Raw genomic sequence first — 20,048 nt, forward strand, 5'->3', positions numbered from 1 at the left:
GGGTAAATTTCCTAGCGTATTCCTTTTAAAAAGAAAAAGAAAGGCATCGCCGCATCTATCCACTTCCCTTAGCGTTTTTAGAACCGATTTAAAACACCGAGATATGTATCGTAGTTATTTTTTTGCCCTCCTGGCTATCCCTATTTGTTTGTCGCTATTGTTCAACAAAAGATCGCGATTGCTAGGAGAGGTTTTTTACATCCCTTCTTTGACACAAACAAGTTCCAAGAAAGGAGCTCAGGCATGTGGCGGAATACTCTGGGAATTCTCTTCTAATAAGCACTCCTGATCCATCTGTCAGCGCTGTAGCGCATCTTTCCGATGATTAAAGTCATGGTGCATTGCTATCAGTGTGTGTGTGTGTGTGTGTGTGTGTGTGTGTGTGTGTGTGCGTGTGAATTTAACTTGCAGGCAGAAGATGAATTCAAATGAAGTCCTGCGAGTCGGAATGGAGAGGGAAAGCTTTTTTTTTTTTTTTCACACGAAAATAGGATGTGAGCAGGATCTTTCGATTGAAAATAATTCCAGGGGAGATATTATGCAGGAAGAGAGAGTAGATAGGAGGTTTATCAATGCAATGAAAGCATGGCATAGCTAAAAAAAAAAACAGACTGATTCCTTTGGTGATAGGATGTACAGTGTCCGTCAAAAATTTGGGAACACCTTGTGTTTTAGGGGTCCAGATGTTCCACTACCTCCCTAAGCATGAAGAACAGCTTTATACACTCTTTAAAACTTGCATAGAAGTTTTGTTCTTCACTAGTTGGACAGTTCCTTATGATCCAGTTCATCACCGGTGACTGGGCAGGCTGTTCCATGATAAATCCAGATGACCGTTTGCTCCCTAAATAGCGCTTCCAGAGCTCAGACGTATGTCTTGATGTATGGTGAAGTCGGTTTCAATGAGCCACAGTCCAGATGGAAATTCATGGTGTTGTGAGAAATGCTATTTGGAATATGGTATATGGCACTCTTAGTGCCGGTCCCAAGCCCGGATAATTGGGGAGGGTTGCGTTAGGAAGGGCATCCAGCGTTAAAACGTCCAAATCAAACATGCGGATGATCCGCTGTGGCGCCCCCTAATGGGAGAAGCCGAAAGAAAGTTTATCTCATAATATAACTCGCCGCTTCAGTCGGTCCAATGAACAGAGTTTCGATTTGTAAACAGGGATGAGTGTTATTTATTTGCGCATCAAATCTTTTCCAGTACTCACAGCTGACACATCTGGAACCGTTCTTTACTAGCGATACGTGGCACATTTTGAGGAAACTATTGATATTGCTATTTGTATGTTTAGTATCAGAGAAATCATTTTCCATCTAAAGAATGTCAGATGTACTGAATGTTGCCAGAAGGTACATTACAACGTATATGATCAACAATACAGGCGAATAATTTAGACCCAAATGATAGTATACTTGCATATTTTTGTGTGTTTTTGCACAACTACTGTAAGATATATTTTCTCCTTGTACACCTCCATCTTCCGTATTTGAATAAAAATGACATCATGCTAATATGCGTCATATATGTAAATAAATATAAATAATTATATATATATATATATATATATATATATATATATATATATATATATATATATATTATACAAACTGTCACTGACATCTGAACCTATGACAAATAAACTTGAAACTCATAAATAAAATGCCTCCATGCAACCTATAAATCATTTTGAATGAAGACCCGACCAAGTGTTGAAGCTCCATGTTCATGAGGTTCATCAACAACTAATGAAAACCAGATAATCAAAACAATGAACAATGAATCGAAACGAAACGATAACCACTGCATTTAAAATCCCAGATCACAGAAAATAAGCTAAAAAAAAACGTCAGGACACAAAATCTATATGGACCAAAAGTTTGTGGACACCTGACTCGGGCTTCTTTTTAAACGTTTCATTTCACATGTAGACCCCGTGTGCTCTTCCCGCTCTGAAAAAGTCCACTGTCCCAATACTTTTGGCAATCCACCTCTTGATCTTGTCATTATGACGCCACGTCTATAGAAAGCATCAATATTATAGAGAAACGCAGTAGGTTTTAATACAGAGAATGTATGTCATAAAGCAAGAAACCCAATGAGCACAATTCAGTGCTTCTCGTTTCACTGGAACCACAGCAGCCCCGCCCACATGCATCATCTCTAGCAGAAACATCCATATTAAACCTCATTTAATGTCCCCGAGGTGCATTTTTTCTGTACATTTTCAAATATAAACGCTTTTTGAATCGACCTTTGCTCACGATTTTCAGCTTTTGTTGAAAAGTCCGTGAAAACGTTTTGTAAATGCGACCCAATCGATTTCTTCCCCTCTGTTAGCCGCTGTGGTACAAAATTTAAAAAAGGACAGTTATTATATAAATCTATATTATATAAAATGCAGGTTACTGAGCGCCTGCTAGAGGGACTCTCAGGGGGCGAATTTGATTGGTTAAAGCAACAGCTTCAAGAAACATGGAGTTGAATCTCGCTTTTAATTCCTGCTGGTTTTACTGCAATATGTGGTGAATTCTGATTGGATAGAAATTCCAGAGTAAAACCACACTCGAGAATAGAAGAAAGGAAATACTGAAATGCTATGAAATTTACAGAATGAACTATTGGGAATAATTTAATACATTTATTTAAAAAAAAAAAAAAAAAGGATTTAAACTTTAAGTAAATATAATACATTGGGATTAAAAAAAAGTGTTTATTAAATGTATTTTTGAAACCAAAATGAAGTAATATAACGGTCACTTGTAGCTTTTAAAAGCAATAATTGCTTTGTTACTGGGTATAAAGCAGACGAATGCGCGAGTGAACAGTGGGAAAGCATGCAATATGCATGGCGCGTGCTGCTTATTCACACAGGCCTGACTTGTAAAAAAAAAAAAAAAAAGACAGAACGTGACACGAAAAGTAAAACGCTCATGAAATATTCAAATGTGCCTGGTCCTGAACAGCAAATGCTGACAGATAATGCTTTCAGAAGTGTAAACAGGGACGACTGCAACAAATTCGCCCGGGACAATAAATAAAAGTAATAATAAAAATAAAAAAAAAGGGTGACAGCAATGAAACTAAATGACTTACATCGCATTTACATATCCCATTTACACATAAGTGGCAGGCGCCAGCGCTTCTGAAGTGGCGTCAAAGCTGCTTATGCTAAACGCCGAGCCCTCGGGGCCCTTGTGTCTTTTTTTTCATTTTTTTTCTTTCTCGCCTCTGTTGCCAGGGCGACGCCTGTGACAGCTGTCCGACACTTCCTGTGGATAACGGGGATGTCGTGGGCTTACCTGGACCCAAGGGAGAGAAAGGAGACGCGGGCGAACCCGGCGTTGGGAAAGCCGGAAAAAAGGTGAATTTTCTGCTTTTTTTTTTTTTGCATCTATTGAGTTTAACATGGGACTTTAAAAAAGCAGCATGTAGCCTTTTTTTTTTTTTTTTTCAATCAGCAGGAACGTGATTAATTCACGATATATTTCGGTAGCCAGCGCGCTAATACGCGTAGCCAATCCAACCCACGAGGTAATATAAAAAGCTAATCTTATTAGCGCACATGGGGTTGGCTAACGCTTCTTGGATGCACCTTCGACTTTCAGACTTATTTATAAGATTTTTAATGAAATATATTTTGTTTTAATTGTGCACCTGTTGTGTTGGTGATTCCAAAAATTAGCATATCCTTCTCATTTATTCCTCCTCACTTAATCCCCTCCTTCACTCTGCTTCTATTTAGGGTGACCAAGGCCCGAAAGGTTCTTCTGGACCCGCTGTAAGTGCAAAATATTTGCATATTAGGTATCGCTTTACATCTTACTTGTAGATGTTACTTCTACACTTCATGCCATGACGTGTATAATCACCCCCTACAGGGTCCTGTTGGACCTCAAGGACCTTCTGGGCTTACAGGACCAACTGGACAACAGGTAACAAAGTAGACCCAGAATTTATTTTTTGTGTACTTTCCTGACTAACTCTACTGACTATGGTCCCTCCAGGGTCCGAAAGGTGAAACGGGGCCCGCGGGTCCTCAGGGGCCGACTGGCGTCAGCATAACGGGACCTCCGGTAAGAGCAAGTTACGAATATATAAAAGGTGTAAATATCAAAATGATCAAAATAAAATTACACTGAATTTAAAATTATTTGAAAAAAAATATCTGTTCACAGGAAGGTAAATTATTATTATTATTATTATTATTATTATTATTATTATTATTATTGTAGCGAATGATAATTAATTATATTATATTCCGATCTTACATTATTAAAATAAATACTGTCACACTATGGCTGTCTGGGCCAAAAGTATTGGGACACCCAGCTAACGAAAGTGGAACTCATTAATGCTCTGCTGTTACTGATCGGAAGGTCGGAAAATCAAAGCCCTGGTATCGCCATGCTGCCACTTCTGCTGCTCTCGAGCAATGTTTTTTTTACCCTCTGCGCACCAGGGGTGCTGTATCACGGCCGAACCTGCGATATGACCCCAGGGATATGTGAAGAAACAATTTTACTATATAATGTACATGGGACAAGTATAAAATGTTATTTACTCCAAACTGTTACCACAAAGCTGAAGGGACACTATTATATAAGATGTCTTTGGAAGCGCTACATGAAACGTCCCCCTTTAAGTGAACTAGGAGACCCATATCTGGTCCATGACGATGTCCCTGTGTGTAAATCCGGCTCCATAGTGATATGATTTACACTGGATGGATTGGAAGATCTTGAGTGGCCTTCTATGCTATTAAACACGTTTGGGATGCTTCTTCATCTCCTCTACTTTACAAGCACATTATCTCTAAAATCTAGTGTTCATAAAGCTTTATATATGAATCTTATGCTCAGGTGTCCACCAACTTGTATCCATATTGTGTATTATTAAAAATGAATGGGATTTTTGTTGTTGTTCTTGTTGTGTATTAGGGGAAAGACGGTTTCCCAGGCCCTCAAGGACTCCCAGGAGCAGATGGCATACCAGTGAGTCCCATGTTTTCTGCCTTCCCTGCACTCTTTCTTTACTTCTTCTTCTTCTGAATGCAAACGCTATTGCAAACGCATGCATATCTACTAATATTGGTGAGTTTGACAAAGTTGGATGTTAAAAAAACATTTTGGTCATTTGTTTTAAATTATTCATGAAAATGCTCTGCTCTTATGGGTTTTAAACAGAATATATATATATATATACCAGGGGTCACCAACCCTTTTGAAACTGAGAGATACTTCTTGGGTATTGATTAATGTGAAGTGCCACCAGTTTGATACACACAGTTTTCAGTTTGATCTGAAATAACAAATTTGCTCAATTTACCTTTTATTATATGTTATTATTAATAATTAATGATATTCATCTATGTGAAGACACTGATCATGTTAATGTCTCATAATAATTATCAACAATCATTTAACAAAGTAGGAAACAGCAATTTTTAGAAAAGGCCCGCGGGCTACTCATGTGGTCCTTGCGGGCGACCTGGTCCCCGTTGGCACCACGTTGGTGACCCCTGATATATACTATACGCACTTTGAGCACAGTGTCATTGTTGTTGTTATTATTATTATTATTGTTAAACTTGAAAATGTACACAACAATGCCAGGGGTATAAAAAAAGAAACTAGAGTTCCTACATTTTCAAGAATTAATAGGAGAAAATCCTGACAATATCAAGGGAGTGAATGAATGATTGAATGAATGAAGGCTGGAAGGAATGAGGACATTTGTTAATGTAATGCTAAAATAAATAGAACAGTTAAGTCGAACATATCTTTAGAAAATTTCAATATTAAATGTAAAACACACACACATTTATATACACATCTGTATTACCCAAATGGGGTCTAACAAATGTAAACTATTGATTTGAATTTTCCATTTATTTAGTTTAATTTAATACATTTTATTTTTGCTAATTTAATCAATATGATAAGTGCATTGCATTCATTTGGTTGATTATATTGTGTGTTAAATATTATAAAATATTATTTTGTATATTATTTAACTAAGGCATTTTTATTTAAAAAAAAAATATATATATATATATATAATTTTTTTTTTTTTTTTTGGTAAATATAGGGGAATTAATATAACATGCTGTAAAACACAGGCTAAATTCCTTTTTGTCATTCATCAAAATAGAGGAAACCTTGTTGAGCTTCAGAAAAAATGTGGAAGTGGTAAAAGGAAATAAGTAGCAAAAGCATTAAAAAATGTTCACCTTCAGGGAAATAATTCGAATGTTCCAGTCAACTGGAAATGCTGACTGAAATGTTAAAACCATGTGGTATCCATGAGAGCAGAGAACAAAAATGTCACAGCTTCCTCCGCTCATATTTACCAGGGGTGCCACACCGAGTAGCTGACGATGTACTAATGCTAATTTAAAAAGTAAGAGCTGATATTGGGGAAATTGGAGCTTCGAATCAGAAGGTTGCGAGTTCAAATCCCAGCAGCACCAAAGGTGCAATTTGCTGGGCCCTGGAACGTAACCTTCAAGTCCTTAATAGTGTGCATGAGGTCATTGTAATTCACGGTAATTGATGATGTTGTTATTAATTGAATGTTATTAAGTTGTGTGTTAATGCATTTTATTAATAATATAAAAAAAAAAAATTATTATTCTCTTTTTTAATGTTTAAGGTCACAGAAAGATGATTTTCTTGTGATTTCTTTGCACAAACTTTTCTATCCACTTCAGCCTTTTTACATTTTTTTAAACAGCGTGTCTCTTGTAGCGTTCGGAAGTAGTCAGGGTTTCGTCGCAGAGCTTTATTTGTCAATTTATAGTCGAAGTTTACTCACGGTCAAGTGACTAAGCTGTATCTGGCAGCTCAATTTCAGTTTTTTGTTAAACAAGATGCTTACACGGAGAGAAGCAGAGTAAAAGGAATTGCACGGGTCCTGACAGTGCCCATAAACAACGGCTAAATAAGGCTTGTGGAATGCCAAAAGGCCAAATAACTCGGAGGGGCAGTTTTTTTTCTTTTTTTTATAGCTGATGAAATTAAAACTGCTCTTGATATTCGAGCCTCCTGTAACTCATACAAGCTCATCAAAATTACGCTGCATGCGCTTGGCATCGGATGTGATCTTGTCAGCTGTGGGGACAAAAGGATGTGGGGGAAATTTATTGTCTTGGCAAAGCGCTTCTCATTAAAGAAACAAAGGCGATGCTGCCTGCTTTCACGGCGTCAGATGTTAATTACCAGGCAGTGCAGGAATGGATGGGGGGGGTGGGGGGTTAGGGGGATACGGGCGGGGTTGTCACGAACGCCGCCTGGATCCATATCAGTGCGCTGTCTGCTTTCATCTCATCAGCTGTCCCCTCTCGTTCCTTATCTGCACTCATCTCACAGGGCCAGGAGCTTTAAAACACAATAGTAGACTAAAACTGAGGTGTGTGTGTGTGTGTGTGTGTGTGTGTGTGTGTGTGTGTGTGTGTGTGTGTGTCCTGTCTTTCAGGGAGCCATCGGACCTAAGGGTGACAAGGTAAGACTCCGGCTCAGTGGGCTGAGGAGGGGATTTTGAGGTCCTTCAAACCAAAAGCAGTTTGTGTTTGTGTGTGTGAATGTGTGTGTGTGTTTCTTCATCTTCTGTCAAGGTGCACATGTGATCCATCTAGAAGAAACTGATTATTCAAGCACCACTGGAAGCAGGAATGGGTTTATTAATTAGGTGTCAGCTGTGAAATGTGACAAAGAACTTTCAGTGGAAGCGAATCCGTAAAACGAGAGACTCATCGGGTCCACTGGCGTGTTCATTTATCCGTTAAAGAAAAACTACCTGACATCATGTGATACTCTGTGACATAATTCGGGTGTGTATTGTCCATGCTAATAAACAGATGTCGTATTGATAGCAGTCTGGGATCTTTCTCAGGTTCCGATCATGATATGGAGGTTGTAGCTGGACTTTAAACCGGAAGTTAAAACTTTTACCGCAACATTCCCGACGTAATAAAACTAAACAACTAAACCGATCCGGCAACTAAAACTGTCCGTGTGGAAACATAGCAAAAGTTTAGTTTTGAGTCCTGATGATTGTTACGTAATTTAAAACACCATCATTACTATTAAACATTCACAAGAACATTTAGTCTACATGTTGAGGATCTATGGTGAGTTCTGTTTCACTAATAATAAACTGTTTTATGCAAATGTATGTTTATTATTAGTGATTGTCACGTGATTAAATATATTTCAATCAATTGACCATAACTGATGCAGATGCGATTCACAGTTTAAAGATTCAGTTTTCTCAAGTGCCTTCTGACTTCTAACACATGGCACTTAAAAAAATAAAGATTAAATAAAACCAGACATTCTTTTCCTGTTCTGTCTCCAGAAAGATGCAGCTCTACCTCTGCCAGCTCTACGCCTCGGTCTTCGTAGTGTTGCGATACGTCACGTTCACGTAGCAGCCTGAGAGGACGCGCTCGAAAAACGGTTTAGCGACGAGAAATCGATCTACATCCAAATTGTTGTTTGTAAATGATGCTCAATTTCTGAAGAAGCGAAGTATATGATGAGTATGTAAATAAATTGTTTAGCAAATTTGGTCCAAACGATGCATCGTGATACAAATGGCAGCTTTAACGCACACTTCTATAATCGATGCGTCACATTGTTTATCGATGCACCAATGGGAATCTGTCAATCTCACCATTACTGTGTGTTATGTGTTTCGTAGGGCGAAGCAGGAGAGTGCAACTGTGTTCCTTATTCGATTCCACAACCTGGAAAACCTGTACGTACCATCACAGCATTGTTTTTTTTAATTGACTTGTGATAGGAAAGTTTTTCTATGCAGCTTCAACTACAGAATTATTGTGACCCTTTAAAGCAGTCTGCAAGGGGTCATGCTGTTAGAGTCAAATATAAAGACAAGGTGGTGGGGCTCTGTTATTACATTAAAATAGATTATTTTCCAAAATTTATAACCAGCTTTACAGTATAATTCATTTTGCTCCTTACAATTGAAAAAACTTTTTTAGGTGGTGGAATGCAATGTTGAAATAGGACTCAATAAATGATTATCCATTACGAAAAGCACGAATGGTGTAAGGTGCTAAAATTTGTTCTTATTGTCTCTGATATAAAAAAATAAAATAAAAATAATTTTAAAGAAGCTTCGGATTTAAAACCTATCGAACATCTGTGGTCAAATTTAAAGACCAGAGATTAATATAAGAAAATGAACATGTCGAAAAGATTCGGCAGGAAATGCGTTAGTGTTCTACTTTTTAAAACAAATCTCTATTGTAAGGGTGTCAGTCGTGCACAAATCTTGTGAAAATATGTTCAGGATAACAAGCTAAACAAAAATCGATATGCAGAATTCTGTTGTTTTTGTTTCACAGGGTGTCCCTGGTGGTCATGGTGGGAACTCGTGGCAGCCTGGTCCTCAGGTTTGACCCTTTAGATCTCAGTTAATAAATGCACTGGTTATTAAACTCCTAACTGCTATTTTTGAGCAGCATGCTTATACAAAGATCAATCATAGAATTAAAACTAACATTGTGCATGTCTTCCTTATGCCATAAAATAGGAAAGTGTGGTTTTTTTTGTATCTTGCACCAAAATGTTAGCAGCAGATACTTGAGGTTCTGTAAGTTGTGTTTTAAAATTCTAGAGTATACTAGGATGTTCTGCTGAAAGAGACCATTGCCCCTTTTTTTGTCAATTGGGGGATGTGGGATGGGGTGGGGGTTCTTGGTCTGCAGTAATGTTCAGGTAGGTGGAACGTATCAACGTAGCATCCATGTGAATACCAATATCCAAGGTTCCTCACAGAACATTGTTCAAATCGTCACTCTAGCTTGCCTTTTTCCCATAGTGCATCCTGGTGTTATCTTGATGTGATTCATCAGACCAGGCCATGTTCTCCCATTGCTCCATGGCCTACTTTTAATGCTCAATTTTTGCAGTGCAGCACTATGGGTTGAAGATCCGGGTTTTTTTTAGGATGGAACTGGAATGTGACCACAAGGATCTCTGTTTGGCTTCCTTGTCTTAATCTTTATTTGAGGTCAGGAACTGTGGGTTATGACTAAAAGAATAAGAGCAGCGTTAGACATTAAGTTCCTCCTTGTAGTTGCTGGGATTCCTCATCTTGATGGTTTAAAGAACTCCAACAGTTTATGTAGTGGAGGTAAATCAAATATGCCCCACTAGTTGGAGACATTGAACCAAAGCAAAATTAAGAGAGAAGATAGCTTTCTCACAGTTGGCCTAAAAACATCAAATTATGTTAAAAAAAATATAGTATATATTGTTGTATTAATATATTGTGCTAATCTCAACCCTGCTCCTATTGGATGTGCTTCACCAGGGGCCTCCAGGACCTCCGGGTCCACCAGGACCTCCAGGGCCCCAAGGATTTACAGGGTTCCCAGGACCACAGGTTAGTGCTTACCAGTGTGGTTGTGGATTTCTCTTGTGAAACAGAGGTCTTTGGTATGGGATTCAAACCTGTGTCTCTGTGAGCTTCTGTGTCCTCTGCTGTCTTTGCTGTCTCGCATTGTCTTAGTATGTGGCTTTTTTTTATGGTGGAAGGCGGCGTGCATGGGAAGCTGTGGCCTTTGGCAAAAGTAAAAAAAAAAAATAATATTTCATATTTATAATGAACCAAGTGAAATTTAAACCACTGTTCTATAAACTAGACAAATCAAATAATGTAAATATACTTCATTAAATACTTCATTAAATTATAATTAAGTTTAATGTAGCTTTTAATGTAGCTGCTTTTGTTAATGCTGCTGAATTAATCCTTAAAGTCGTGTTAAACTGCCCTGCCTATATGTTGAAGTTGCACTAACACTTGGAAGGGGGCCTGGGAATGTCGGCTCGGATATATCTTAAACCGTAATGTAAAGTAGAAGTAAAATGTATTTTTTAAATATGAATTTTAATAGTTTTCATTTAAAATAAGTAATGTTTAAAAGTAATCTTGATCCAATTAAAAGTAATGTTTGTATTGATATGTATATATTTTTTTATTTTTTTATTTAAAAACCATGCCAAGCTCACTGTGAAGTTCTGGAATACTCTGGAATTCTTTTGTTGGGGTGCCCCACCTATAGACTTTAGTCATTCCCAAGAAGAATTGCTTGTAAATTTGATAAATTTGGTAATTTGATTTTAAAGTAGCATTTTTATATCATTTATTTAATAAATAAAAAAAAAATTAGACTGTGGAAAAAGAAGTGTCTGAGCAAGGCTTCACTGTGGGCAAAGCTTGGTCTTTAACTTGGTGTTGTGTTGATTTTCCAAGCTTGATTGAGAAGATCTAAAACTTAAAGCAAGTCAGATTGCAAGCTAAACCTAAACAGTAGCCTACGCACTGGAAACACAAACCAGGTCCCGGATCTTTCGGCTACATTTTCCATACCACGCTGGAGATGGAGGTGTCCAGAGCCTGGCTGAAGGCTAAATTCAACCTCAGTTCCTTTTTGCAGGGTGACCCTGGCAATGATGGCTTACCAGGGAAACCGGGTCCGCCCGGCCAACCAGTGAGTAACTGAATAGTGGGAGGAGCTCATGGAGTACTTTCACATAAATTCTCAAGAATCTGGTTGGTTGACATCTGCCTTGGGTTCCATTCTGGAGTCGTTGTTTTTTTATCACACCCTTATGATCTTCCTCTTCCTCCTTTTTCCTTGAATTTTAGCACAAAAGGGCATGGTGTGGAGAATTTTTGTAATTTGATCTAGTTTTATTTAACCCCATTGGACCTACTGTTAGATCTCTAACGTGCTTTGCAATGTTACCAATCACTTAGAGATGTTTCCTTAAATAATACTGAAATCTGTAAGGTACAAAACCAACTGTTGTATATTTCAAAGTATTTCAGCGCCTCCTGGGCGAGTCCTTCTCTTCCACTCTTGCGGTGTTGTTGACTCGAGTCTCCTGAGCTAATAATTAAATCACTTGAGCTAATAAAGTATTTAAACCCTTCTTAAGCTAAATTTTTTTTTTCTTCGCCCCTTTATGAAGTGGCAAGGGGAAGTCATTGAGAGTGTGTTAAAAATTTGAAACACAGGGTTGCTTTGGATCTGGAGCAGGCTTGGCTTTATACGAGCTATTAGTGGGATTAATGATGTGGAGAGACAGAGTTCACTAGTGCAGCATCTCGAGGACAATAACATCGCACCGTATATTTTTTTATAGGTTTTTTTTTTTTTTTCGAAAAGAAAATGGTAAGCAATCGCGAGCGTTTTAGCTCGGCACAACTTGAACGGTCTCAACTGCGCCATATTCATTAGGAAAACCGATGTTGGCCTCGTTCTTTCGGCATTAACTCCATTTTTTGTTGTTGTTGTTGACTTGCAGCGAGGGTGGCTATTAGGGTAACTGATGTGCAGTAAAAAAGGTATTAAATTTCATTTAGTGCAGCACTTACTGTAGCGTCCACTTTAGTGTCTACCTACCTGTCCTTTTTGCCTTGGTCTTTTTTTATATTTTAGCTGACCATAGGACTTCTTTTGCTTGTCTAGTATTTGCCATGAAATAATTCTGTCGGTGGCAGAAATCCTGCCTCTAAGTCCTGCTCCATTTCTAAAATTTCCAGATTCAAACCACCAGGTCAACAATTAAACTGCATAAATGTCCATCCTCTTAATAGTTCAATCACATCAATATTATAACATATTAATTTAACCACCGAAGAAACAAATACGAATTAAAACCCCCGAGTTTGCTACGAACAATCACTCGAAATCATGATAAAACCCCACCATAAATAGCTAAATATCAAACCCGCTAGTGTAACCGGAATATGTAGAACAACCTTCGGAAGACGTCGTAATTATGACGTCTTTGTAAGATCCTGTAATTGCGCACGGTTATAATCAAAAGTTAGTGCAAATTGCTTCAGAAGCACAAATTACAACCCCTGCTGATTACAGCAGTTTCGCGCAGAACAAGTCGGTTGGATAGATATCGCGGGAGTGCAAAGTTCGCCAAGCGCTCGGGAGTAAAGCACTCCAAAGAGTCGGGTTCAGCGTTTCAGACCACCCAGTAGTGACAGGAGAAATATGAACTTTACATCTGCTTAGTGACTGCAGACACCTGCTTTATTTTTCACACCCGTAGGCTTGCGGTGCCAAATCCTTCCCGGTGCTGTACCGCACCGAGTCGAGGCTGCAGGTTAAAAGCTTACGATAATTGATGCGTTTTTATAGAACGCTCATTAAACAAAAAAGAATTGCAACACCTCTCTGTATGGAACACAGTGTTTTAAAGCAATTTTTGCTTCTAAATGATTGCTATTATAGTCATTATACTGTAGGGTCTAACTTACTTCCCATAGGCTTAAAGGTGCATTCATGGCCTTGTACTTTTGCATCAAAATAGATCATTGATTGGACTAAAGACCTTCTGCTCTTTAAAAGACTTTAATTACCTATGTTTCCATACACCTCAGTGATTCAACCAAGGTGAATAAAAAAAAAAAAAGGGTATCAGACTATATCTCTTGTTCTCAATGTAAATGAAATGTCCTCGAATTATCTTATTTAACCGATGAACACAAAATAAAGAGATACAAATTTCCAAACAATTTGGGTCAAAAGCTCTTTTTGTTTAACATTTCATTCCACATGGAGTCCCCATTTGCTCCAATAATTCCCTCCCACTCATCTGGGGAGAGCTGGAGCTGGAGGGTGCCTGCGGAGATTTGAGATGATTCAGTTTAGTTAGTGAAATCAGATAATGATGAAGGTGAGGTTGGGAGATCTGGGGTGCGATTCAACTCCATTTCAGGTGCTGAATGGCAGGCATCAAAATGGTTCATTGTTCGGATTAAAGACGTTCCTGCTCTTGAAAAAAATTTAATTACTCATGTTTTTATACATCTGAGTGCTTCGGACAAAGTGAATAGAAAAAAAAAGGTCTCAGAGTAAAATAAAAGTGTACCAGACAACCTGTTTTTGTTCTTATTATACAAGAAATGCCCTTGAAGAAATGCCCAAGAAATGAACACAATATAAAGAGATAAAAATCCGCAAACAATTCGGATGTAGGCCACTCAAGACCTTTCACGGAGTTCTAAAACAACCCGAATCCCCCCGTGGAACCCGTATCTTCACGCCATTCTGGATCGGGGTTTGGCTCTCGTAGTTCAATTGAAGGGAAAATTTCTATCTTCCATACTGAAAGGCATCTATACAGTTGTGGGCCTTTTGGTGTAACACATTGGAGAAGAACCACATATGGCTGGAAAAATCAGGTGTCCTGATATTTTTGTTCCTATGTAACTAACAAACACGTTCCGATGTTATGAAGCAGGAAAGAAATGTTTTAATGTAGTTTTAATAGAAAAAAATAGTTTTACTATATTAAAAATTTAAGCTTTAAAAAATGATTGAACCTGCGCTTGATATAAAAAAAAATCAATTATTATTAATAATAGTAGTATCTTTACTTATATTTTTTTTAACAAAAAGCAATCGCTTTGAAACACTGTGAATGTGAAAAAAAATTAAGAAAAATCTATTGTTTAAATGGGACTATACAATATACAGATGTGTTGTAGTCTTTCGAATATGATGTAACTTCAAGCAGATGTATGACCTCCTGTACTGCTGTGTGTGTTATGAAACAAAGGTTTGTGTATAATGTATAATGCTTCGTTTTGCATTTTAATGATAATTACAATACATTTATGAAGTGCACTCCGAAACGCTACTGAACATTTTTTTATTATGATTGAACCTTCATTGAGCTTCATAACCGAAATAACAGTCATTGTTCAGTAACAGTTTGGACTGCACTTAATAGAAATACAGCACAAATATATTTTCCTGAATATTCTTTTTTGATTCCTCCATCTCCTAGATTCCGATCGATATTGAGTCTCCCAATAACAAAAAGGTAAGTATCGCTATAAGGACATATTTTTAATTTTTTTATTTACATTTTTTTAAGTCAGTTCCTGTACCCACAAACATTCTCAGCGCTGACATAAAGTTCAGCCTTCAGTATGTCCACATGCCCACTCTTTTCTCTTCGCCGTTGTAACACTTTGGACTCTGTGTTCTGAAAAAGCTGAACTTTCAGAGTATCTATTGTAGAGATGAGTGATGAGTGATGAGTGAACTGCACGCCGATGAAGGGTTCTTTTTTATCCGCGTAAATATGCAACGATAAAAACTACTTTTTGGATTTCAGTGGAAGCAAATGCATTCGCATTGCTGTCCGCTTTGTTTTAGAATAAATGGAATGAGATAAGAATGTGGCTTTGTAAGTAGAGAAGATGATGTCGCAAGGTTATTAATATGTACCAGTGTACAGTAGATTATATAAAGAATTTAAAATAAAAATGAAGAATTTTGGCACTGATTGGCAAGTGATTGATTTTGATACTTCGGAAGGTCATGGGTTCAAATACTAGCTCCAACATGCTGCCACTGTCGGGCCCTTGAGCAAGCCTCTTAACACATTTGCACATGAATAATTCATCTTTGTAATGCTCTAAAAAATATATTTTGTTAAATATTTAATTTAGATTTAAATGACATTTTGGAATGGCAAATTATCACTTATGTTATATTATTTCATTTCCATTCTGCTCTTATATTAAAATAAATAATATAATAATAATGTCACATTATTCTTATATTAAAATAAATAATATAATAATAATGTCACATTTATTTTTATGTATTTACTATTACATTATATAGAGCTTTAACTCTGCCCCTGTCCAGTGCTGATCTCTTACTCTAGAAATACAGTGCCAGTGAAAATGTCTTGAAACACCTAGTCATTAATCATTTTTGAGAGAAACATACATGGTTCTTTTGTGTCTTTGCAACAGACTAGGTGATGTAATGTTATAAAGATTGAGCAAACAAAGATAAATGTAGATATGTTAGTCTATTTTTATTAAATAATTCTCCTTTAGCATGAATACCAGATTTAAACACTCTGGACAGTTCATTTCTGCAAAAACATTTAGCTGAAATACGTTGCCTGGCTTATTGTCAAATGTGTTCTTTGCTATTTGGAGATTTCTTTCTTGCGATCCAGTTCATTAGCGGTTCATTAGGATTTAGGTGCAGTGTCTGGGCATGATAGATATAATAGATATCACATATAGTTATGATAGGTAACACTCCAGAGGACTGTTTGCTCTCATTGCAGATGGAATTGCACGATGTTAAAGTACGGTTGCCATGTTGGTTTCTTTCACTTTCCGGAAAAAGTCTTCAACCTTCCCTGCTCCCCGGAAAAAAAAAAAAAAAAACCTTTTTATCTTCCACCTCCATGTTTGACTGTGGCTTTGAGGCAGTCTGCTAACATCTTCTCTCCTGTTGTCCGTCTTATATAAGCTGTTCAGTTAGAGCAAAAACATGTCAAATATAATCTCATCACTCAACAGCACTTTCTTCCACTCATTCACAGTCTTGTGTGGTTTTTGCCTTTTACCGAGTTTGTTGCATAAAACCAAAAGAAAAATGCATGCGTTTCAAAAAACATGAAAGACTCGCTGTTTAACAGGTGCTGCAATAACACAGTGTATTATAGTATTAATAAACCTGTCAATGAAAATACAGCCAGGACTCTCAGCCCGGACATGCCGCTACAGGAGATTAATCAACATATTCCGAGCAACCCGTTTGAAAATCTGTGGTCTAATAAATGCATAAAAAAACGGGTTGCTTTTTTTTGCTCAGCATTTTGGTAGCTTAATTGCATTTTGCTCTCAAGAGGCGGAAACTTCAGTGACCAAAAGTAATTATTCATCGGATGTCACGGGGTCACCGGTCACTCGTGCATTAACGCCAATAATGTTTGCACATCTTAAACTTCGGCTCGATCTATTCGTCACGCTCGGCGGTACTAGAGATTCTTTGGGTCTCAAAGCTAATATATGGGTGCGTTTTATTTGGTTTTTCTGTTCACGCTTGCTGAACTGTGTAATGAATAAAATACTCCCATGGGCTGGGCAACGGCACCACACTATACCCTTTTTTTTTTTCTTCACAAAATACCTCTTTATGCTGTAAGTTTCAAAAGAGCAAAGTACCTATCTGTAGTCGTGTGTCTGTCATGTGTGTGCTGTGCCCTAGACGGACTGCAGCGACTGTTCCAAAGGCCTGCCAGGCGTGCCCGGTGTTCCCGACACTAAACCTGACAAGAGAGACCACGGCAAACCCGGTGTTATTTCTTCGGACGGATGCGAGAAGGTGAGCGTGTCGCTTTTTTACTGCACTTTTGTTCTCGCCACTGCTCCGTAACATTTCCCAGCTTTATTGCATTCATGGACTTATAAACCCCATGAAGTCTGTATTTGTCGATTTATAAAACATACAAAAATTTTTGTCCTTAAAAGACTATACGGGATACATTTTGTTCTGGCATTATATTCGTCCAAGGTGCAATATCCTGCGTAATCACAGCCACAGATCAAAATATGAAAATATTTTATTGGCAACTGACTGCAAAGTAAACATTCATATTAGCTTCTAGTCACACAGGCCTTGATGTACTGTTGTGCCGGTTCGTTTTATTTATGGATGCCATGCAAATGAGCTTGGAATGTATTACCTGATTCAATTTTTTTCATTCAGTGTCTTGAGAGGCATCAGGAAGAAGAACCACAGAGACCTGTAAGTGTACCCCAAACACTTAAAACAGTAAAAGAATCATCTTTCATCAGGCTTGCTTCCGTACATCTTTATGCCACCTTGTGTTTGTGTATTCTGTTCTAGAACATCAATAACAGCCCTTGCCCAGGTGTTCCAGGATCACCGGGGATCCCTGGGCAGCCCGGGATTAAAGGAGATCCGGTGAGAGAACTTTTAATCATTAATATATTTTACAGATGATTGACTACATTTATTTAATTAATATAATTTATTTTTATTAGTAGTATATCTACTAATATCTATTAATAATATATCATAGGTGGAGTCTGATTTCATGGAGATTTTGCCTTTGTTTTAAATGTTATAAGTCTAATTCGTTTCCACACAAGAACATCTGCCATTTTTAGAAACCACATTTGCTACCACCAATTATTATTTTTTTTCTACAATGGCTATTTACAGTTGTCGGATCGGGTGGGTCGGATGGTTTTTATCTCCTAGCTAACACATCATAACCTAGTGGTTGGTTTTATTTCTTCAACTACCGTGTAATAAAAAAACAAAAGGCACTGAGAATTTTCAACTGCGAGTCAAAAGAAATAGCTGGAAATAAAATATTTTTTAAAAAATTAACTTTTGCTTCAATGAAATTTTACTTAAGTACAAGTAAAGTTACGGGTTTTAAAATGTACTGAGGTAAAAGTAAAAAGTAGCTCATTTAAAATGTACTTTTACTGTTACTTTAATTAACAGTAGGAAAGGACAAGGGGATAAAAATGTCAAACTAGTTGGTTTTAAATTAATGTAAAATATGCAGTAAAAATAAAATAGTTTATTATAATGAAAAAACTGCGAGTGCAGATTTAGAAATCAGACAGAGAGCACATGCTCAGAACAACATTCGATTCGTCTGCGTTTCGCTTCAAGCTGGGTCTCCATCTCCGGCATCTGCAAACTTTTATTTGTTTTTGAATTTTTTTTTACTAATCAACAGATATCTTTATTATATGTAGTTATGTACAATACTTCAAACAAAACTTACTTAGTAAAAGTAAAAATTATGGATTTTAAAAACTACTTTATAAAGAAGAAGTACACAAAAAAAGCTACTCAATTACAATAATGTACAATTTAATAGTTCCCTTTTTTTTTTTTTACCTCTGGCACGTTTTCACTGCATGGTTTCAGTAACAACTCAATTGAACCCATCATCTATTAAAGCGAAACATGTGGCCATGTTCTATTTTTATTTCCAATTTGGTCTCTTTCAGCCCAACAACAAGAAAATGCATTAGAGTTTAAATCTTAAAGGGATCGCTTGCAAAAGCAAAGACAGTCATCTGGATACCTTCTTGTGCATATGCCCAATAATAACAAAGTGAAATTATTTTACATAGAATTGTCTCAAATTCCTGTATGAGGACTTGCTCCTTTCTGACAACTATTTCTAGTGGTGCAACTGATCACAAATCTTACGGTTCGGATAATTTTTCGGATCAGCAAAAAAGGGGGAGGAGACAAATATAATTTGCTTTCCATTTATTACAAGAAAATTTACAGCAAATAACATACATGTGATTTAAATGATGAGGGAGGATTTGCAAGAACTTTTGCTCCTCCTCTAGCCATTGATGTTGACTGGTTAACACGTTCACGTATGTAGTTGAACCCCTCTATTAGTAGTAGTTGTTCACGTATGTAGTTGAACTATTTGAGACGCCACCATCAATGGTGACACCGAAACACCATTAATAGTGTTGTTATTTGCTGAAAAGGCCACAATTCTTATGTAGTTTTGGACAATTCATTTTATAGCAGTTCCTGCAGATAGAACAGCAAATATCCCTTTGAACTCAGGGTCACAATCATCTACCTGCTCTTTACTCCCAAAAGGGGCAGTTAATTTGGTCGAAGGTGCCTATTCATTTGGTCTATTTTAGACAGCAGATGTACTCATGGCATCTTATCCACTAGTTAAACAAAACAAAGTATTGCGGGTCATGTTTTGATCACATCCAGGACAACTCAGCAGACTACAACTTTGCTCAATGAGTGGAAGCGGCAGAAAATGGATATAGGATTCACAGAGGCCAGTTGAGACTCCTGACCTGGCAGATTGTTCAGCTGCGCCAGAGATAAACACAGTCAATAGTGAATCGATTTGGCATCTGGGAAGAGGTCCACATATGCCTTGCCAAACTTCCCATTTCTGGGACATCGCTTCTGGGTGCAGATGCCATTCTGCAGGAGTTGGATTGCACATAGTGGCCTGCCCGAATTGTACTGGCAAGTATGATAATGTCTGTCCTCACTTTGAAGGGACAGGGCGGGTAGGTCTTCTCAATGAATCTGCATTTCTGCAGATAAACTGTATGGCCTGCTTCAGTACAACCAGCTTTTTTGTAGGAGACAGAGCAGCATAATGTGATTCCGGACAGA

At 37.5% G+C, this 20,048-nt stretch overlaps 1 protein-coding gene across 1 annotated transcript in view; it reads left to right on the top strand.

The window, feature by feature from the left end:
- The window catches only part of col16a1 (collagen, type XVI, alpha 1), a 98,294-nt gene that overhangs the window by 64,849 nt on the left and 13,397 nt on the right, over window positions 1-20,048 (top strand). Inside the window, 14 exon segments of the mRNA XM_046843798.1 lie at window positions 3,246-3,368; window positions 3,750-3,785; window positions 3,886-3,939; window positions 4,012-4,080; window positions 4,945-4,998; window positions 7,481-7,507; window positions 8,708-8,764; window positions 9,378-9,425; window positions 10,349-10,420; window positions 11,475-11,528; window positions 14,854-14,889; window positions 17,091-17,207; window positions 17,592-17,630; window positions 17,733-17,810. Coding sequence (XP_046699754.1) covers window positions 3,246-3,368; window positions 3,750-3,785; window positions 3,886-3,939; window positions 4,012-4,080; window positions 4,945-4,998; window positions 7,481-7,507; window positions 8,708-8,764; window positions 9,378-9,425; window positions 10,349-10,420; window positions 11,475-11,528; window positions 14,854-14,889; window positions 17,091-17,207; window positions 17,592-17,630; window positions 17,733-17,810 — 864 coding nt within the window.

The sequence above is a fragment of the Silurus meridionalis genome, chromosome 29 (assembly GCF_014805685.1).
Source record: "Silurus meridionalis isolate SWU-2019-XX chromosome 29, ASM1480568v1, whole genome shotgun sequence".
Lineage (NCBI taxonomy): Eukaryota > Metazoa > Chordata > Actinopteri > Siluriformes > Siluridae > Silurus > Silurus meridionalis.